The sequence below is a fragment of the Dreissena polymorpha genome, chromosome 14, assembly GCF_020536995.1.
Source record: "Dreissena polymorpha isolate Duluth1 chromosome 14, UMN_Dpol_1.0, whole genome shotgun sequence".
Lineage (NCBI taxonomy): Eukaryota > Metazoa > Mollusca > Bivalvia > Myida > Dreissenidae > Dreissena > Dreissena polymorpha.
In genome coordinates this window covers 31875888-31899418 of record NC_068368.1, presented here as the reverse complement: position 1 = coordinate 31899418, position 23531 = coordinate 31875888, and the positions used below count along the sequence as shown (strand labels likewise).

Here is a 23531-nt window from a genome sequence, read left to right as displayed (position 1 = left end):
TGTGTTCAATAATATTGCTGCTTCGAACAGACCTCAACGTTTTTTTGCACTTATACGCCTTTTAGTCCAACTTAATAACATATGTGTTTTTTCAGTAATGATGTCTTAAAAACGGATTTATATGTACAATACAATGATTTTTGCTTGCATACTTCATTTTGTACCTGCAGTGCGAGGAAACCACACCCGAATGTGGTCCAGAAACTTGTTAGTGTTATGGGTGACTTATTTTAATGCAATTAAACTTTGTACAAAATGTGATTGTGTGGACAATCTGCAAATTTAAAGTTGATATCTTCAGGGTTTTTTAAAGAAAAAGTATCATAAAAGAATTTCGTTAGAAGGGCCTTTTAGTGTATTACCGGATAGAATATGTAATCTATATGTATATAAAACTACTTTCTCCGAGGGACTGCCCATTACGGCACATTTCTAAATAAGTTCTGTGTATTATAACGGTTGATTCCTTACATGTAATCGTTTTTATTGCTTCCTTGTTTTTATATGAAACCATATTAAAATAAGCAAACGCACAATCGATGAATTGAATGTATATGGCGGTACTTTATCCTGTGAAATAGACATATTGATCAGTGGAACAGCACTAGTGGAACAGCACTTCCAAGAGAGTTGTCTTCCTTATGGAACATTATTCACAATATGTTTGTCGCCATGGTAAATCATCCCGTAAAATAGAGCTGTCTTTAGGGTAGAACCCTCTTCAATAAAAACTTCCTTTGCGGTGAAGCATCCGTAACTATATATCTGTCTCCGACTGGAGTGGACATGGTCTAAAGTGGAGTTGTCTTTGCGGTGGTAAATAAAAAAGTATGTTATTAAATAAAATATGTTATAATATTTGTGTTGTCTTGGTTTAAATTTCCTTTCATTTCGTGATACAACATCTATATAAAAGAATTTGTGTAAACACTTGGCTTCATAAAGCACACCAAAGCTCATATCGTTCACATACAACATATATGCAGTGTAAAAATATTTTTATAATGTATTGGTTATAAAATAAACATCTTCGATTTTCCGTACATATTTTGCAAACAGGATGTTGTTAGCAATTTATATCATTCTTTCCGTGAATGTATGTGTAAACCCATTATAAAAATAGAACACTTAAACGATACAAAGTGCATATTAAAAACCGACCCTTTCCAGTCAAAACCTACTGGTTCAATACAGTTATTTGCGTCGCTCTGGAGAGCGGCGACTAGTATGTAATGCATTTTTTTTTCGCTTATGGGATGAGAAGTTATTTTACGGATCAATGTATATATTTTTGTTTTAAGAGCGTCTTGCATAGTGGTGATCTTTTGTGAAAATTTGTGTAAATAAGTACTGCATTTGTGCCTATTACATTTATTACAACATTTATTCATATAATTTGTTTAATGTTTTCTTTATCCCACTTATTAAAATAGCATAAAAAGTGTACATCATTATTTGCCGTGAAAGATTGTACAGCTGTTAACCAGATTTTGTTTTTGTTTTTTAAGTGTACCCAATGCACTCACACACAATGTCCCATATCTATATATAATGTCTTTTTATTCGCGTCAATGCATCTTATGAATGCATTCTTGGTCCATGAACAAAATACATAAGAGTAATAACTCGGTATGTACAGCAGAGAAAGCTATTTTCCTTACCATTATATTTTCCCTTTGCTATTAACGCCAATTATCGTTATACGATTTATTTGAATACCTTTAATACTTAAAGCTATGCTCCAAAAAAAAAAGAATTTAACAAATAGGCAAAGGGAAAGAACTCTTAAACACTGATATACTGATATAGGTGTGGTTATTGTATTCTGTACTTTCTCTCAATGTGCTATATTAATGAACGAAGTTTTGCCGGACGAGAGAGTTATGGTTTCTATAATCTGTACATTTTCCTAATGCATTTATTATCGTTTGATCCTTTTTTAACTGCCTGAGATGTGCACAACGGATGGAACGGACAATACGGAAGAAAACAATTGGCAATAATTCAAAATACACTGACAAGCAAATGGAAATTGTTGCACTCAGCGAAAAAAAAAAAGGTCTTTAATATTTAAGTCTTTAATCTTTAAGTCGTTAATATTTATGTCTGTAATATTTAAGTCTTTAATCGTTATGTCCTCAGGACCCCTTCATACCCTTAAGCATAATATAAAGTGTTATTATAATCACTTTATTAAATCCTAATTTAGGCCATACAATAGACAAGAAAACATAGATTTAGGCCACAAAATACAAAATATCTATAACATAATTGTTGTTTTTGTCACCTCAGTTTCCTTTAAATTGGATTTGAATACCTTCAATACTCGGGAAGTTATGTCCTGCACAGGAAACTTGCTCAACAGGTGTTACATTCAGATGAGAGAAATATGAACCTTCTTCTGAGAAAACTGGGCATAATGCATGTGCGTAAAGTGTCGTCCCAGATTAGCCTGTGCAGTCCGCACAGGCTAATCAGGGACGACACTTTCCGCCTAAATTGGATTTTTGCTAAGAAGAGACTTCATTTAAACGAAAAAATACCATAAAAGCGGAAAGTGTCGTCCCTGATTAGCCTGTTCGACGACAGTTTACGCACATGCATTTAGCCCAATTTTGTCAGAACGCGTCTCATATGGTTAATGTATCCCGCGATCCCGCTCTTATTGCCCCCAATCAGTATATGAAGTACCCTTTTGTTTATACCGATGTCCTGAAAATAAATTTTATGCCCAGACTGACCGAAGTAATTTCCGCCGACTGGATCTGATGGCATTAGAGTTTAGGTTACGGCCAGAATACCTTCAACTAAAAAATCCAATTGGCGTTTTCGACCGTATTTGCTATATTGTTTTAATATAAGTTTGCAGCCAAAACAGTAAGTGTACATTGAGCTACTGGAAAGAAAGTTAGGATTGGATTATAATTTAATGTACAGTATTGCGCATTCGAACGCAAAGGACCATACGAAAGAATTAAGTTTACATCAGAGCCATTAGCGTGATTTATGAAAACAAAGCCATTAAGTCACCAACAGTGTGTTCAATCAGACACTGGTCAAGAACGGTTTCTGTTGGAACAAGAACACGTATGCGTTTACTGTATTCAATAGCTTTAGTTCCTGACACACATCGGTACAACAACAACTACTGGATCACGTGATCACCATCTGCTGCAGATACACTTGTTGTCATAACAATGCTTGTGGCCGTCCGAAATGCAAGTGATCTTGTCTAGGCAGTCCTCCCGTCGGGTGCACGCTGAAACAATTAATGATAATATGATATACGTTGCAACGTAATTTCAGCAAAATAACAAAATGCGATTGGTCAATAATCGAAATGTAAGCCAATGAAAACGCGTAAAAATGTTGTATTACACATGTGTAATATAACGAAATATGTAATGGTTATATTACATGGGAAATGTATATATATATATATATATATATATATATATATATATATATATATATATATATATATATATATATATATATATACCATACCCTGTTTCCCATGTAATATAACCATTACATATTTCGTTATATTACACATGTGTAATACAACATTTTTACGCGTTTTCATTGGCTTACATATATATACGAGCTATATATATACAGGCTAATCTGGGACGACACTTTACGCACATGCAGTATGCCCAGTTTTCTCAGAACGCGGCTCATATATAGAATATAAGAGCCTCGTCTTGCGAAAATGGGTTGTATGCATATGCGGCCTGCGTAGCCCAAGAACAGGTAGCGCAATAGCGAAGTTCGGTCAGTAGCTACGCTGTCCGCTATAAAGTCACGGAAAGTTTCGTTCTATGTTCAGTCATTAGAGGGCTGGGTTGCTTCTGACCCGTCTTTACATATGCAAAGATCTGTCTGAAGCTACGCTAGCCGTATATAGCATATTTCGCATTACGCGGATCGTTTTTTATGTATTTTCCATGACTAAATTTTCATTAACATCGTCCATAAGTTAATTAAGGTCATGAGCATCTTTTACTATATTTTTCGCATATGTGTTGCATGTCAATGCATTGTAGTATAATTTATATTTTCAAATGTACATAATTATACGGTACAAATTGCAAGAGTCGCACATGTCGTATATACTATAAAATGCTCATTCTTACAATAATGCATGAAGGATACAATAAGTAAATACTCTGTGTAATACAAATTGCGTTGACACAAATTATCGTTGTGGTGATGTTTTTTGGGGGCAGTGGTGATGAATCTAATTGTAGTGGGCGTAGTGATGTTTGTGGTTATTGTGTTGGTTGCTGCAAAACTAAGACAAGGCCTAGAACTGAATCAAATAATTATACAATCAGTTTGCGTTCCATTTTTAGTTGGTAGCTTTAGCGGCCGACTAAATTTACAGAGCATATTTTGCAAATCAGTATGTGCTTAGAAGCCTTAAGTACGGTAAGAACCGCAACTCACTGCTAGGGACGAGTACCGCTGCCTGTCTACAGCAGACGACAAATGATTCTGCTCTAGAAGTGAGTGTATATACCAGCTTGTAAGACGACATTGGCCAGTCTAGTGTTTATCATTGAAATCTGTACATATTGGCTGCTTTTAGTGAAAACGGGGCTTAATGCACGTCAAATAAGATTAGCCTGTGCACACTGATTAGCCTGTGCAATGCGCACAAGCTAATCAAGGACGACAACAGCGAACAACTTCAGTGCCTTCAGCGCTTTGATTTAATATTGCATACAACAATGTGTATAAGCGAGGTAGTTTAGGTTTGTGGCTGTTTCCTTATTGTTGGTATAGTCGTTGGTCTCAAGATAACAATAATGTTCTTAAAGTTCAACCGACTTCCGTTTAGGAACATCTTTATCAGTTTTCTCACTCAAATCGTCCAATGCGCATGTGCAAAGTCCTCCATTCGTGACCACGCCGGCGCCTTGTTTGTGCTCACAGACCACGTGGTATCCGGTAGTGCAGTTTACGCTTCTACAGTCGCCATTTACAGTACATTGCTCCGCGTTGTTTAGCGCCACCACTGAAATATATCATGTAAGCGTGTGTGTATATTAAATTGTGTGTGATCTCCGTCCGCGCCTTAGGTTGCTTTTTATGAGGCCCGGAATGTGACACTGCACTCCTGACTTATCAATATAGTAGATTTACATAAGTTTGAGAGAATTGTAAGCTATTTTAGTATAACCGTAATAAATCCATGTTCGTGCGATCTAAAGTTGTTTCGGAGCATTCGGAGGAACCCGAACCGGCTTATTTATCACCAACCAAACTCGCATGCCCCAGAAGCGGAATCATATTTCTATATGAAGAGCGCATGCAGCAGACACTGTGCTAATCACGTTTTGCCGCGTTTTTTTACAAGCTGGTATTGCCAATCGAAGAATAGCCATGCTTGGTCAAGAATTACACAGCTATTATTCAATCAATCCGTGTGAAATCGACATGAGGCAAACGAAGAGTTATTTTGGTCTATGTTATTTTATTGGTTAATGGAATAGCAGCACAAACAACGATTTGATAAATTTTACTTCCTTAAAACTGGCGAATGGCCAAAATTAGTTGTTTATAGTCTTTATAAATGATAAAATCATTCGACTATCCACTAATTAAAATACTTATCGTAATTTATGATGGGTTAAAAAAAGAAATGACGGGAAATTGCTTATTGTCGATGTGGTTTCGAACCCTTGTGTTTCGATTATGACTGTTTTAATGTTATTATTCTCGAAGTACATACAAAGAAAAAACATGCATAGAATTAAAAACTAATACTTTTTTTTTGGCGAATTATTACATAACTATAAAAAAATAATCCTCATAAGTCGTAAAACATAATTAAATTAGTTAAAGACTTACACAATTTACATTTCAATAAAACATATTACTTTATTTTATTTTATTTAAATGGAAACACAGTCGAAGGAGAGGTGAATTAATCATTTTAATGTGTCTATTGTAGACAAAGGCGTTTAAACAAAAAACATTTCGAGACTATGACATCATAACGAAATATCATGTAAATCTAACCTGGGACCATGTATATATAATTGAAATAGTTCATTTACATTTAGGTTAATAAAGAGCATTCATAGTATATTTTATCATTATAAGTTCTAAATAGTTTCAATTTTAATTTCACATATTTATCCAAACACATGTCAAGCAACATACCTGACAAAATAACCAAAGCTACGACGCAACGCATTGTGAATCGTATTTCCTGTCGTGGTTACAAAAACTTCGGATCTGTCAGAGAAATTTAGTGTGATGGCCGTTTAAATATGATGAAACTTGTTCTGAAAAACAACAAGGTGGCGTTGTTGTCTTATCTAACTTCACCGTCACATTTCAGTTACGGATTCGTAACATGGATATTGACTGCTTCGTGTGTGAATATTATGTAAACGATTTGACATTATTTTTAATTCTTCAACTGAGTCATGTTCTGAGAAAACTGGGCATAATGCATGTGCGTAAAGTGTCGTCCCAGATTAGCCTGTGCAATCTGCACAGGCTAATCAGGGACGACACTTCCCGCTTTCATGACATTTTTCGTTAAAATGAAGTCTCTTCGTACCAAAAATCCAATTTAGGCGGAAAGTGTCGTCCCTGATTAGCCTGTACGGACTGCACAGGCTAATCAGGGACGACACTTTACGCACATGCATTATGCCCAGTTTTCTCAGAACACGACTCAACTGTTTGGGCGTACTTCAGTTGATAGAGTGCCTTTACTACAAATCTATTGATCGCGGGTCTATTATTGCTCGGTCACATTTAAGTTTGACTCATCTTCACAATACATATAACTAAAGCGCACACACATATGCGTTCATAATATGATTTGTCCTTACCAATAAACCATTGAAATCAGTTAGCAATCATGTGAAAACTTTCAGAGACCGTGTAATAGTATTGTGTTTTCAAGGCCTCTGTACTGTAAAACTGTTGACCCCGTGACAGTATACCTTTTAAAATTCATATTTTATAGCAGTTTATGAAATATTAATAATAATTTTGACCGGTTAAGAGGTCTGTACCTTTTGATGCTTCCTTTTTCAAGCAAAATAGAAGATTTATATTAATAAGCTGTATCTGGAAAACGGAACGTTATAATCTCCTCAAATGTTGCAAAAGATTCTAGAAATGAATGCCGTTCGCCGTTTGCAAAAAAATAATATAATTCTAAACATTTAGCATGATGGCTTGAATATCTAAAAATGTAATACACTGAGCAACATGTAGATAATACAACTTACACAAGGTCAAACGAAATACTTTTTTCGGAAAGACATGATTTGATAACACTATTGTTTACACGTCGGAAATCAACACAAACATTTATTTAATCTTAAATATATATCTAGAACAAAAACTACAAACGAATACTACAATTTTCGTGAGCAAACGCGTTTATTCCTATCACCACAATGACAATCACATAATGATGACGTAACGTTGAACGATGACGGCACACCCTCTACCATCGAGAGCAGATGCACTTGCCATCGTAGCAATGCTTGTGGTCGTTGGAAATACACGTGTAATTCTGGGCAAGGCAGTCGGCACGTGTCCTGCAACCTGGATGACACAAATGGAATAACAATCATTTAAATAAATGAACAACTGATGACATTTGTATTGTATTAATTGCCTTATTGTTGCTATACTTCCTTTGAGATCTACTCCCTTTTTACAATGTTACTGTCACGTCCATAGATATTATCCGGATAGAAACAAACGTTTGCAAACCCCATAAATGCCGTCGTTAAAAAACAATAATGACCCTTTTAATGTAAGGGTACACTTGGTTCAGTGTGGGACTTGAAAATAATTGCTTTTCAAATGTGTCTGAATTGTGTGTACCCACAGAAAGGTGAATTTTGTTTCATATGTTCGTCCTTGGCGGGCAATACTTCAAAACAGACGTTTTAAACAAGTAGATGTATCTGCGGGTTACACGAAACTGGTGTAGTTTTTAATCAAACCCTCGAGATTGAATGAGGATAAATATTTATTGTCGACTTTTTAACATATTTTTCCTAACCAATCGCCTAATAAAGAACAGCATCTGTTCGCTGCCAATCATCCCAATGGCCAATATAAGGCGAAACCCCATATTGTTCGTGGCAGTAAAACGCATTACAAATAACGACATCATCAGAGAAAATGGTGCAAAATGGTACAAAAACGTACTTGTATCATCGGCTGCGCATGTGCAGAGACCTCCGTTCGCGGTCACGCCCTCTGTCCCGGTGTGTTCACATATCACATGATATCCGGTTGCGCATCTAGTACCGCCGTTTTGACAGTCTGTGTTGGTTGTGCACTGCTCGGCAATAACGCAGGCTACATATGGTTTGAAAAAATATCAGCAGTTGGTTTGACATGTAATCAATGTTGATTCTTATCTAAAACTATGATTTCGCGCGCTGGTCCATAAAAATGTCTTAATCTCAAACATTCTCTCGATTTTAAGTGTAGACCAATGAGAAGACTTATTGCATATATATTCTATAATTTTCCAGTTGTAAAATATTTAATCTTAAGATTGGACTTGGGCTTGAGAGTTGTCGAAGTTGTTGAGACTGGTGCGAAGGCATTTATACTTGGATGGAGTGAATTAGAGAGATTAACGCAGTTATGCCTAGCGTCTAGAAAAAAGGCCTTACCAAACAGCGTAGACCCAGATGAGACGCCGCATGATGCGGCGTCTCATCTGGGTCTGCGCTGTTTACTCAAAGGAATTTCTGTAAGTAATATTCTAAATATAGAAATAAATATACTAGACATCCCTAATTTTGGAAATAAATTGATCCAATTAAGAAGGATGGGAGAGTACATTAGGCAAAAATGGGTCAAAATCACACCTGAACAAGTTTCATTAGGCATTTGTATTTCACCAAAACGGTCTTCCTGCTTTATGTGAACAAAAGAATCCGTTAAAAGCCGAATGGAGTCTCTCAAAGTGTCATGGTATAAGGTAACACAATTTTGATGACGAAAGGTTTCTTTTAGTTTTTGTTTTTTATCTTGTTTTTTACTCTACATCGTCTCGAAGCTGACAGAGTTGTTACATGAACAAAATATTCTCAACAGATGTCAATACATTTTTATGGCGGCAAATTTAGTTTTTATAAAGTTTGATAACGACCGAGAACCGACAAACGACGGACACACTGGCGATCACAATTGTTATCTTGGTATTGCATACAATCCAATATAAGTAAATTAACGTGAGGCCATGTGTATATGTATTAGCCGTCGATTATGCGCTTATAATATGAGCGGTTTGTTAACTTGCATTTGTTGTTCTTCGTCTCAAATTGAAGCAAAATTTAGAAAGGATCTTTAATACGTTAAAATGTTTTAAGTTGAATACAAACCCCAATAAAATAGTTCGAGTTGAGGGGACGTTTATGAAATGCGTGTCGTTTATAAGAAATACATGTGACAGTATTTAATTTCCATACACAATTTTAACGAAATCGTTTGGAAAATACATACTATTAGTTTAAATAATCTTATTTTTTTATTATTTATTTTGTAAAACATGTAAAACAACAGCAGTAATAAAAATTATATAAATGTTTGCATTATCCGTTGAAATCATAAGTTTGACATATGCCCGCAATTATCATGACTACCGTCATAATGTTTGAACGACTTTTAAAAAAAATTGTCTGACGCTTTTTGCTAGAAGCAAAAGGCAAATTTATTTTCTCACGCACTTAAATCCAACAATAATAATACTCATCCAAACCTGCACCGGTCAGAAGCAAGAAAACGATGACCTTCATTGTGTTCAGAGATTTCAACGCCGGTATTTGCCCAATTTGAATCTAAAGGTTAACTAATAAATGTGAACTATTTATATACCTTTAACGGAGCAAGCGAGTCAACTGGCGGTCATCAAGATACCAGTTTCACTGATAACAAAACACACATCTCCATTTTTCCAACTGATCTTCTACGTTCGCCCTAACCAGTATATTTAATCATTAATAATTTAATATCAATTTATAATTTCAATGTAGACAGAACAGCCACGGTAGGCATAACATAACGAGGTGTTTCCATTACTTCTATCACAATACCTGTGTCATTACCGATCACAAACTAGATATGCATTTGGTTTTGTACCGCTCACCAGAAAATAATAAAATACAAATCAATTTAGCAACAATGCGGTCTGCATACCGAGCAATGAATTCGGTTGACTGTTCAAATCTACTGATAAACATTGTCATCGACAGCCATTTATCATCATCATTATAATAATAATCATCATCATCAGCAGCAGCAACAGAATCATCATCAGCAGCAGTATCATCAACAACAACAAAAACAATATCAACATTATCATTAACAAGCAAATTCGTGGAATTTATATCCCTCGCCAAATATTGTTTTTATTGATGGATGATTGATGTACGACATAATGCCAAAGAAATAATAAAGCGTAGGTTATTGCGTTACGCATTTTCTATCCTTCTAATTGATAGCTATGCACCCTTACAGTTTCATGTTGAAATGTTGTAGCGTATATTAGATAAAACCATGAGAAGTTATATCATACACAAACAGCAAAGGGCAATAAACTCTTATTTAGTAAATTGAAGGGTTATGGATCTTAAGCATGGCACTTCTCCTCATTGATATCAATACCCCCATGAAGTTTCATGTTGAAGTCTTGTATGTTATTTGAGATATAGCCCTGAATTGTTACATCATACACTACAAACAACAAAGGACAATAACTCTTATTTTAGAAAGTTTAGGGTTATGATTCTTGTGCAAGGCACTTCTTCTCATTGGTATATATACACCCATGCAGTTTCATGTTGATTTCTTCTATACTTTTTTTAAATATAGCCCTGAACAGTTTTGTGATAGACGGACGGACAAACGTATTGTCAGACGGACTAACAGACTGACAGACAGGGCAAATTCTATATCCCTCCGCCTTTGGCGGGGATGTAATTTAAATAATAATAGTAATAATTATAATTATTATCATCGCCTTCTTCTTCATAATCATTATCTATAATCATCATTATATCATTATCATCTTCATATCAGCATCATCATCGTCGTCGTCAACATTAGTATCATCTTCGCAATCATAATCATCCTCAGTTTTGTCATTGCCTTTGTAACAGACGACGTTAGTCAGTGATTTCCGTTAGTACGAAAAAAAGTAAATAATCTGTCTGTGTTAATGGTCACCGCCATGCCGCATAGCATAGCGTGTAATAATTGTTTCTGACGGCAATGTTTTAAATTATATAAAGGTATGCTAGTGTCCATTTATGTAAACTTCATTTCAAAGCATGGAAACGGTTATAACAAAAAGGTACGATTTCCGAAATGAACACGAAACAGATTATCAGCGCAAGTTTTATATTAAATTTGATAGAGCATGAAGTCCCCGGAGTCTCCAACATATTTTTTTTATATTTCAGTTGTACTAAATGGCGTACATTACCACCAAGTGGCCAAGTGATAATTTCGACCGAAATATCTGTGCAAGTTGTTTGTTTACTTTAAAATAAGTGTCGCTTATAGCGTGTACATGCATATTATTACCGCCGTACAAGTTCAACTCCAGAGTTGTTCAGCAGATCATACTAGCATCACTTCAAAGGTCTTTGAATTAACCCATTTATGCCTAGTGGACTCTCCCATCCTTCTTTATTGGATCAATTTATTTCCAAAATTAGGGATGTTGAGTATATTTATTTCTATATTTAGAATATTTCTTACATAAATTCCTTAAAGCAAACAGCGCAGACCCTGATGAGACTCATCTGGGTCTATGCTGTTTGCCTAGGCCTTTTTTCTAGACACTAGGCATAAATGGGTTAATGAAAGTAACATTTGGACATAACGGCAAGCGAATGACAAAAGATATTCTAAGGGATATCCCAATGTTTACTACATGCTTACGATTATTTTGTAACTTAACGAAAAATTTAGAAGACCTTAGCCCGACCACAAGTGTTCGCGTGCGTGGTCAAGTCACTTATCATGCTAAAAGAATTTATAAAAAATTATATCAACATGTCCGTGCTCATTGTAACGAATACATACAAATAAAAGTTGTTTTTGTGAAACTCGCTGTCCGCGACACGACACGATCATTACTTTCACGTTTAAACGGCCAAACCGGTGGAGAATCATGTCTGCAGAAAAATCTTGAAACTTCATTGAAATGTTCGTGACACACTTTCATGTCTGAATTCTAAAGAAATATTCAGTAAATGTTTTAAAAACCTTCGGTTAACTGTTAACTATAAACAGCATCGAAAACTCGGTTCGTTTTCTATTAAAGAGAAACATGAGTCGACTTCGTGACCAGTGATAAGGCCTAACTAACTTTGGACATATAAAGGTATTTACATAACCAAAGTTGTCACGTATCGAACGTAATGAACTTCGTTACATGTTTTCTTCAACGTCTTGAATTAAGAATAGCCACATACATATGTAGGTAAGACAGCAATTGAAGAATTCAAATATTTTATTTTTCCGATTCCAAATGAAACATTAAACAACACTTTGTGAGTAGTGCGCGCCATGCATGAGTACCCACCGGCTAGATGCAACCCTTATCAATTAAAATGTTCGTTATCCTCAGAATGAACTTAATCTTTACACTAGCAATGTTTTTTTAATGATATCAAAGATCAATTAAGCACAACAGTTGTAAGAGTTCCGCGGTTGAAAACATATGCAATCCCAAACAGGGCTTTGAACTAGTGACCCCAATTTCAATAGGGGTCATTTACTGTCCAAGGCTAATGCACATGTGAAGTATCGAGTCAATCGGTAAATTCATTGACGAATTACGAGTTTCACATTTATTGTTACAGTGACCTTGACCTTTGACATAGTGACCCGAATTTCAATAGGGCCATCTACTATCCAAGGTCAATGCACGTGCGAAGTATCAAGCCAATCGGTCGATTCGTTGACGAGTTATTGATTGGAAACAATTTTCACACTTATTCTGACAGTGGCCTTTACCTTTCACCTAACGACAACAATTTAAATAGGGTCATCTACTCTCCAAGGTCAATGCACATGTGAAGTATCAAGCCAATCCGTCAATCCGTTGACGAGTTATTGATCGAAAACAAACTGGTCTACCGACAGACCGACCAACATCAAGCAAAACAATATACCCCCTCTTCTTCGAAGGGGGGAGGGGCATACTAAACTTAGTGCACTACGCCGTATAATGCACTATACATTTCTAGCGATAGTTTAATGCAGCGACATCATTTAACGATTATCAAATTTGTGCTTTTATTCTAAATTTAGGGCATGCAAACAAACTGCACTTGCTTAACCTGCATCACCATGGGTATTCTTTCGGAATATACAAATTTCAATAATATAAATTAAGCAGTTAAAATTAGCTTAATAGGTATTTATAACCGTATCACTACAACGGACAATTTTAACAAGCAGGCCCGAAAGGCCCAACGTCGCTCTAATGAGACACACAGGAATTGTCCTGTTCTGTGCCGCCCAAGATACGATAAGAACAAAATTTAATGTACTGACCAAGTAACAAGGTTTCACTATACAATGTACCTGTATAAGGATATTTTGCCCAACCCCTAACGACCATGTTTTTCAAAAGGTCGGAACTATTTTATATTTTATACAAGATATCATTAACACAAATGTTCTTACCAAGTTTCATGATGATTGGACAATAAATGTGACTTATAGAGTGTTAACAAGTTTTTATTATAGCCATATAAAGAGAAATGCCATGCCCTCTGGCGGCCATGTGTTTCAAGCAACTGAAACCATTTTGGAAGTCGTCGAAGATATTATTGGTACAAATCTTCTAACAAAGTTTCATGATGATCGGACAATAAATGTGGCATCTAGAGTGTTAAAAATGTTTTACTAAAGCCAAATAAGGAAAAATGCATGTTTTTCAACGTCCAAGGTATCAGTGGCACAAATCTTCTAACAAATTTTCATGAAGATCAAACAATAAATGTGGCCTCTAAAACATCAACAAGGCAAATGTTGATGCCGCGCAACGCATCACGGATGAAATGCGATAAAAAAACTGACCATGAGAAAGAAATATTTTATTTGGCCTTATTAACCACTGAATGAACACTTAAAAAGATTCTTAAGTTGCTCTCAGAAATTGACTTTAAAAGTAGATATGGGCTGTGCTCTGTGAAAAGGGGGTTTAATGCATGTGCATCACGTGTTGACCCAGATTAGCCTGTGCAGTTCACACAGAAGCTTCCGCCTAAAACTGGATTTTTGCTAAGAATAGACTTTCCTCATATGCAGAATTTTATAAAAGCCGAAAGTGACGTCCCAGATCAGCCTGTGCGGACTGCATATGTGTGGACTATGTGGACTGCATATGTGTGGACTGTGTGGACTATGCGGACTGCATATCCTAATCTGGGATGGCACTTTACGAACATGCATTAAACCCCCTTTTCATAGAGCATGGCCCATATGATAGAGCAACTCTCGCAACCTGTAGTGAAGGTAGCACACCTGTCCGTCATTGGTAATTAGATGAACAAGCAAATTCGTTGAATTGATATCCCCGCCAATATGCTTCTGGACACAAAAGTGTTATATTTGACACTCAAAAAAGCATTTTTCAAGATACAAAGGGCCATAACTCCTTTATTATCCAACGGTGTACAATGCCATCTGGCGTGCATCATCCTCTTATCCATATATATACTCATACCAAGTTTCAATGAAATCCGCAAAAGCACTTTCAAGATATGGCTCCGGACACAAAAGTGCCGAACAGACGGATGATAGGACGGACAGTAAGACGGACGGACAGACAGACAACGCTAAAACAATATCCCTCCGCCTATGGGGGGGAATAATTAGCTATTTTTCTGAAATGATAGCCAATGTGAAGACTCGTAAATTCCATGAAATAAATGCACTGAATATGTAACTTGACAGATATCTGTGCAACAATTTATTGCCAACTGAATTGTAAATAAATTTACATATTTTCTGGATATGCAACCAAATATAAATTGTAATAATTATAGAACTGGAGCCAATGGGTGATATGTAAAAAAACAATCAATTGTGCAATTCAAAGATAACACCATAGAACTTAAAAGACATTTCTATGTTTAAAAGTATAGCATTCAAAATGTGATTCATGTATAAGCATATCTACATGACAATATACATCCCATACAGTATATAATCATGAGAAAACAATTATTGAATGTACAATTCAGCTATTAACAGCACATACTAATTTAGGAATGTAAATGTACATACATTGTACATATGCAATATTACATACTTTCATATTTAAGGATGATATTTCATGAATATGAAAACAATAACTTTACTTTAATACCATATGTTAATTCATTTGATGCACAGATAGCTCGCATAAGCAATTTGTAAGAAACAGCTCCATCATTAATTTTGATAATATTTAACATTTAACTTCCCCAAACCATTATAAACAAGTCTTTATGCTTCATAACACTTTCTCATATGTACTGAAAGTGTAATATAGCATAAACAGTGAAAAAAGAAATACACAAACATTACTTAGATCAGTATTTTTACATATTTAATCCTCCACTTCAAGAAAAAATTGAAATTCATAGTTTTCCCTTTGTATGATTGAATATCCCTTAACTTGTAATTTAGGGAGTACCTTAACTTTTTAAACTCAATATTTAACAAGAGCACAGTTAAGTTGTCTTAACACCTTCAATAATAAACAGAAAATTTACAATATTTTTAATGTGAAAGTCTTTACTATGAAAACATGAGATTAGACACACTTGACAATTATTATAAAATCACAAAATAAACGCTTTTTATTACATTTTCTTTCGCCACTGTAAATTCAATTCTTTACACACCTCATAACTTACGCACAAGTATTGTGCTTAAACAATCACACAAAAACATGTCATGGAATTGTAATAACATTTTAATTGAAATAATAATGCAACTGACATATATGGGAGAAATGTAAAAAAAATATCAATGAATTGTGCATGTCAAAAAATAACACAATAAAACTTCAAACTTTAAAAGATAAGTATGTGAAACGTAACAAGGTATTACATTAACCCAACATGAACTCAGCCATTCAGGAATCTTGGAATCTGATTCCTGGCAGACGATAACTTAAAACAAGAGATGTGTTTGTCAGAAACACAATGCCCCCTATTTCGCCTCTTTGAAGCCATAAATTTGACCTTTGACCATGAAGGATGACCTGGACCTTTAGCCACTCAAAACGCGCAGCTCCATCAGATACACATGCATGCCAAATATCAAGTTGCTATCTTCAATATTCAAAAAGTTATGACCAAACTTTAATGAAGGTTAAAGTTTTAAGAACAGAAAAATACAATGATATTTGACCATTGACCTTGAAGGATGACCTTGACTTTTTACCACTCAAAATGTGCAGCTCCATGAGATACACATGCATGCCAAATATGAAGTTGCTATCTTCAATATTGCAAAAGTTATAAAACTTTAACCAAGGTTAAAGTTTGTGACACACACATACAATGACTGACTGACTGACACAATGACAGACAGACAGACCAAAAACAATCTCCCCCGATCTTTCGATCCGGGGGCATAAAAAGGTATTTTATCCTATTACAAGATGAAAATCAATAGTAAAACAATGATCGTATAGACTTTAGTTTAATACTATCAATATTTTTATCAGATTGTTTTTCCAAAAATTGGAGAATATGTTTTTGTCAACTACGGAAAAATAAAATCGTCTAAAAACGCGATATTTTATAATTATTAATGGAAACAGAGAGGAAATAATAGGATATATAGAATATTAAGCTAGTTTCGGATAAACATCAAGTTTATCATGCTTGGCTTGAACCATGTAAGCATTCAGCAAGCCTCGTGCTTCCTCTGTTCTAAGCCTTGCATGATAAACTTGATCTTTATCCAAAACTAACATAATATTCTTAATATCTACGTGTTTACCTCCTAAAATAAGGATCCTAGTTCACCTGTGAAATTTCTCACACTGTTTCAAAATAATAGATAAGAAAAATTGTGCCTTAATTGGAAAAACACAAGCAGAATATAATCTAAAATGCTGTGAAATCAGGTGAATGAATAGAAACAAGTTTTAAGAAAATATTCACTTAAGAGGCAGCTTTTCAAACAATAACAAGCTTAAAGTTGAAACTGCACAATACACAATACAATTAACTAACCACAAAAGCTTGTCTTAAGCAAATCATGCTCACGTGAGCTAAAATTACCTTGATATACTGTAACAAATGTATTATTGATATTTACATTTTAGATGTATTGACATAGAAATAAGAATGTTCTTAAATGAAATGAAAAAAACTTTCCTTGTACCTGTACATCAATATAGTATATGTCAGCTTTTTTTCAAATTTTGATCCCCCACTTTAAAATCAAAAGCTTTGACCTTTCCTACCAAGCAACATACCAATTAGGAACATGGTAGGTCAGAGCAATCTCAGGACATCGTGAGCACACAAATTGGTACATGTATACACACCAACAGATGTAAAGTGATAAAGCTCTCTTTTTCAAAGAGGCGCATAACAATGCTATATACATTTAAGTTCTCAACAATAAACTATAACTTTCCGCTCAACATGAATCTACAAGTAGGGGACATGTGGTGGACATTGAAGTCATCCAAAATCGAGGTCCTGTGATTCCTGAGATTCCCCTGCCTGTATCGTGGAGTTCTCATTCTTACTGCGGAAGCACTTGTTCAGCCTGCGCCGGCGTCTGTGACTTGGCACAGCTTCAGTTCTCTCTGAATACAAAACACATCAGCCTTGCTCTAGAAAAACAGGTCTTAATGCATGTGCGTAGTGTCCTCCCATATTAGCCTGTGCAGGCTACACAGGCTAATCAGACACAACACTATCTGCATTAACTTTAGTTTTGCTAGGAAGAAACTTCATTTAAATGAAAATACCATAAAGAGGAAACAGTTGCCCCTGATTGGCCTGTTCGGACACAAATGCATACAAGTGTTGGATAATTAGTGTGATTTAGCAAGCATCTTAGTCAAGGACAATACCTTACCCTTTCAGTGTTCACCGTAACTGTTCACTTCTTAAATTGATCCTACAGATTAAGCCTGTCTGATGTTACGCTGTTTGTTTACTTTTCCAATGTTTTGAACAGTATTTAAGCAAAATCACAAATCCCCTACTTGTCACATAGATGTGGATGAATTTTAGGCAAAAATGCATGACAAATTCCCACACAAGTTCTGAGGCAGGGCTAGGAATGACCCTACTATCTTAAATAAGGAGCCCAGAGCTCTAGTTAATGAGCTATCCTGTCCCAGTTTACCAACGAATGTACTTAACGAATGTATGTATAACACCTTTATACCTTGACCAAGGGATTTAGCTAAAGCAGAATGGAAAAGGGCCCCCCTTTCATTTGTATGCCCCACCATTTTAAAATATGTGGACCTGCTTTCATCTTACACCCTTGTTTGTCCCTCTTTCATTTGTCAATATACTCAGTAACACAAATCACCTCAACTTCTTATCATGGCAGCATTGGCTATTTACCATTTTAAAGAGTAAAATATAAAAAGTTTTACCATCTCAAAAAGTGTTCACTCAAATTTAATCTCAAAGCCATTTAGCAATATATAAGTATGAAGTTTCATTTGAATCAATTAAATACATGTTAAATAATGATTCGCAAATGAAATTACAGTATGCAGTTATGCTCTGCACAATTAAAATCAACAAAGGGCAATAACTTGAACGACTGTAAACAGAGTTACAACTCATTGTACACTGCACTTCCTTTCACTGTAGTCAATCAATATATGAAGCTTTGTTTCAATGCCTTCAATACTTATTATGTATATTAATAAAAAAATAAACAAAGGGCAATAACTCTCATTATATGAAGGTTCATTTGAAAACTCTCAATACTCACAGTTATTTTTTACACAAGAAACCAACCATACTGACAGGGGAGTTAAACCAGTAATAAATCTGTAAATTCTGAAAGAGACATGGTCTTTGTACTCTCCCCTTATATTCATCTATTATTAAATGAGGTTTTATGTGAATCCTTTCAACACTTCCTTAGTTATGCTTATCACAAAAAGTTGGAAGGACATATAGATGGACAGAAGGAAGGACAAAGTGTTTATCATATGTCACCCATATAATCAGTACCAGTTCTGGCAACCACCAAGTGTACTTTACCATGAATTATGCGCAAACATGTCTTTCACGCACCAAATTTGTAATGTAAAAAATATGGCATCTATTATGGATATTTGGGAAAGCACAATTAATTTTTTCTAAATCAGCACTCAAAAAAGCATTTTATGAATGTTTAGGCACACCAACTGCTAAAATTTAAATTTGGAAGTTTGCGCATGATAAATTGTGAAGTTTGGTAAATTAATAGGAAAAGGTGAAAATCAGTACCAGTTTCCGGCAAGTCCTGAGTGTCTATGAAGTCCACAGACCAGAAATGTGGGGGCGTGTCTGGGGGAACAAACTTGGCACGGTGTCGGGAGCACTTGTTCATGTGATGCTTGGCTTCCATGTCACTAAGACCTGCTGCTTTGTAGTACTGGAATGGGGCACAAAAAAGGTTTAAAGAGACATGGAAAACAAAATCAAACAAAAAGTATGACCAGCATCTTGTAAAAATTGGTCTTTTGCCATTTGCAAATAGGGTACAACTTGACCTGACTGTGCAGTGTGTTGGGCCAATGGATTTTTGAAGGAAAATTCGATGCATTTAATACAGGGAGATTAATTGAGGACAGCCAATTTACAGTCATATTTGACCTCTATTCTCAGTGCACTGTTTAAAATCACATGTGCTCACATAAATCTGTGCACTGTTTACAGTAATATTTGACCTCTCAGCTCTGAGCAATGTTTACAGTCATAATTGTGTTTTCACCTCATAGCAATGTTTACAGTCACATGTGTGAACTCACTTCAGTGCATTGTTTTGTCATGTTTGTGAACTTACCTGAGTGCACTGTTTACAGTCAAATTGTTCACTTACTTCTGCACAGTTTACAGTCATATTTGTGAAATCACCTCAGAACAATGTTTACAGTCATATTTGACCCCTCGCTTCATTGCACTGTTTACAGTCACAAGTGTACACTCACCACAGAGCACTGTTTACAATCATATTTGTGAACTCACCTCAGTGCAGGGTCTTCCCCAAGCCATTTAAGCGCCCCTTGCCGGGGCGCTTGAATTTCGAAATCAGAGTCCCCGGGGCGCTTGAAATTTTCCGATTAGTGTATTCTTCAGTAAAAGAAAGTGGAGATTGTCCAAAAAAATCAAGGTTTCCCTATCAGTGTATCAATATTCCCTGTTTTAAAAGAGCACTCTGTCCTACTTTCACAAGTTATCGCCATAAACACCACATGGGGTAATGGATAATCCACTGATAAGAGAATAGCATGACGCGCGTATCGATTATTCTAGCCTTTTCTTCTTCATTATTTTTTAACGAGTGCACCGGGATTGTCTCCCATATGGCCATCGCCCCCAGAAAGACGTGTTAGTTGGTTAAGGGGGATAGTGCAAGATACAGGAGACACCCCGTTCCAGAGGTGACCCTGGGTCTTTTAGTGCCCGGTGTATAGCACCTAGTACACTGCACCTCGATTTTACGTCTCATGCGAAAGACGAGTAAGTAGGTTATGTGCAGCGGGGGGATCGAACCAGCGATCTCTGGATTGTGAAGCCAGTGTGTTACCACTAGACCACGGACCCGCTACTTATTCTAGCCACATTACACGGTCATTTAAATGCTGACAAGGATGTATCTGGTTACTTTCCAGTCGTCAAACTGTGAAGTTCATCGTCCAATCGGTTACGCGAATGCTTATGAAGGCGGGGTTAACTATCGACCATTATTTTTGATTGACGTCGGGCATGAAGTAAGAGTTTATCGCAGCTTGATTAGCAAGTAGTTGTACCATTTGAGTAATATAAAACCGGTAATTAGTACAGTACAGAACATTAAAGACGATTTCGGGCATCATCATCACACCTTTTTACTGTAAACAGGTGTTACCTATGACTCATAATTAATACGAGAAATTAATTGCAAGTGGTAAACAATTAATTATTATAGCGGTTACAATTATGTGATAACAATTTATTTAATTCCAGTACATGTATATTTCAACATGTCCATTTATAGAACTGATTAACCTCGTTTTTCTGACATTTATTCGACACGTAATGCGCTTTAACAAATTTTCGTTGAATCAATTACGCACACTTGTAAATGTTTCGTCCGATAATCGATAGTTAGAAGACTGACGATGGCAACCAGCCGTGATCCTCGTGGACAACGTGATTTTCATGCATAATTCCGTCAAAACATTTATTCGACTCGTAAAGTGTGTAAACAAATTATCGTTGAATTTATAACGCAACGGTTAATATTTGTTGAAATCTCAAATGGGAATAATTAAATTTGTAATCCGAAACCTATTACCGTAAGTCGATGTTAACGCGTTTTTAATCCGAAACACACTTCCGAATGTAAATGTTACCGCAACGTTAAATATTTTTGCTTCAAATTAGCAGTGCAAATTAATTTTGTGTCGAATCTTTTTCTCAATTAAAAAGAGCGCGAAAATTATGCAGCATGTACAACGTCGCGTCTATTGCATACAAATGGCGTGTATTGAGCGTTTTAACAAGCACACAACAGGTCAGGGGATTGACGCATATTCAGAGGCAATATTTCATCAAATCTATAAATAGTCACTTAAAAAATGGCAAGGTTTGAGTTAAAGAAATAACTGAAAGCTCTTATCGCAAATATTTACCAGAAAGAGATTGATAGAAACGGAATAAACGGGATTATCGGGTAATAAATAGAAACTTGAAAAATAGTAAGTATACAGTAATAGAGTCGGGTTGAAACGGATGTATTGGGGAATCGTTCGAGTCGGGATTTTACTATCTGTGCGGAAAAGTTTTAAAACAATTAAACAATATAAAAAAATATATGTTTAAATGACTGGGGGATTTTTTTGAAGAGTCATAGCGCACCAAATGATGTCTTTTGACGCTGTTTTTCTTTGAGTTATAACGCACCACAGAACGTGAATTGACACGTTAAATTTAAAAAAAAAAGAACGTCGGGAGGGGTCACCCCTCCCGAACCCACCCCCGGGGCGCCTGAACACATTCCTGGGGAAGGCACTGCCTCAGTGCACTGTTTACAGTCATATTTGACCTCTAACGTCAGTGCATTGTTTACAGTCACATGTGTGCACTCACCTCGGTGCACTGTTAAATTCACATGTCTGCTCTCACCCCTGTACACTGTTTACAGTCACATGTGGGCACTCACCTCAGTGCACTGTTTACATTCACATGTCTGCTCTCACCCCAGTACACTGTTTACAGTCACATGAGGGCACTCACCTCAGTGCACTGTTTACATTCACATGTCTGCTCTCACCCCTGTACACTGTTTACAGTCACATGTGGGCACTCACCTCAGTGCACTGTTTACATTCACATGTATGCTCTCACCCCTGTACACTGTTTACAGTCACATGTCTGCTCTCACCTCAGTGCACTGTTTACAGTCATATTTGACCTCTCACCTAAGTGCACTGTTTACAGTCACATGTGAGCACTCACCTCAGTGCACTGTTTACAGTTACCGGTATATTTGACTTCTAACCTAAGTGCACTGTTTACAATCACATGTTAGCACTCACCTCAGTGCACTGTTTACAGTCATATTTAACCTCTCACCTAAGTGCACTTTTTACAGTCACATGTGAGCACTCACCACAGTGCACTGTTTACAGTCACATGTGTTCCCTGACTGCCCTCACCTCAGTGCACTGTTTACCGTCATATTTTACCTCTCACCTAAGTGCCCTGTTTACAGTCACATGTGGGCACTCACCTCAGTGCAATGTTTACAGTCACATGTGAGCACTCACCTCAGTGCATTGTTTACAGTCATATTTTATCTCTCACCTCAGTGCACTGTTTACAGTCATATTTTACCTCTCACCTAAGTGTTCTGTTTACAGTCACATGTGAGCACTTACCTCAGTGCATTGTTTACAGTCATATTTTATCTCTCACCTAAGTGCACTTTTTACAGTCACATGTGTGCCCTCACCTAAGTGCACTGTTTACAGTCACATGTGTTCCCTGACTGCCCTCACCTCAGTGCACTGTTTACAGTCATATTTTACCTCTCACCTTAGTGCCCAGTTTACAGTCACATGTGAGCACTCACATCAGAGCACTGTTTACAGTCACATGTGAGCACTCACCTCAGTGCACTGTTTACGGTCATATTTGACCTCTCACCACAGTGTACTGTTTACAGTCACATGTGTGCACTAACCTCAGTGCACTGTTTACAGTCACATGTGTGCCCTCACCTAAGTGCACTGTTTACAGTCATATTTTACCTCTCACCTAAGTGCACTG

General features: G+C 36.2%; 1 protein-coding gene and 1 long non-coding RNA gene across 3 annotated transcripts in view; both read right to left on the bottom strand.

Moving 5' to 3' along the window:
• Positions 1-3094: 3094 nt before the first annotated feature.
• Positions 3095-9894, bottom strand: LOC127857695 (uncharacterized). The gene is made up of 6 exons (XR_008038562.1): positions 9767-9894; positions 8200-8352; positions 7263-7584; positions 6175-6299; positions 4871-5023; positions 3095-3259 (listed from the first exon to the last, which is right to left on the bottom strand). It is a non-coding gene; the product is annotated as an uncharacterized LOC127857695 (long non-coding RNA).
• Positions 9895-14104: 4210 nt separating this feature from the next.
• Positions 14105-23531, bottom strand: part of LOC127857683 (uncharacterized) — a 32397-nt gene continuing 22970 nt past the window's right edge. For both annotated transcript variants that reach the window (XM_052394290.1, XM_052394291.1), the window contains exons 13-14: positions 19503-19650; positions 14105-17845 (exon numbers count right to left, since the gene is read on the bottom strand). In XM_052394290.1, coding sequence (XP_052250250.1) covers positions 17718-17845; positions 19503-19650 — 276 coding nt within the window. In that variant the 3' untranslated portion in view covers positions 14105-17717. The remainder of the gene's footprint in view (positions 17846-19502; positions 19651-23531) is intronic.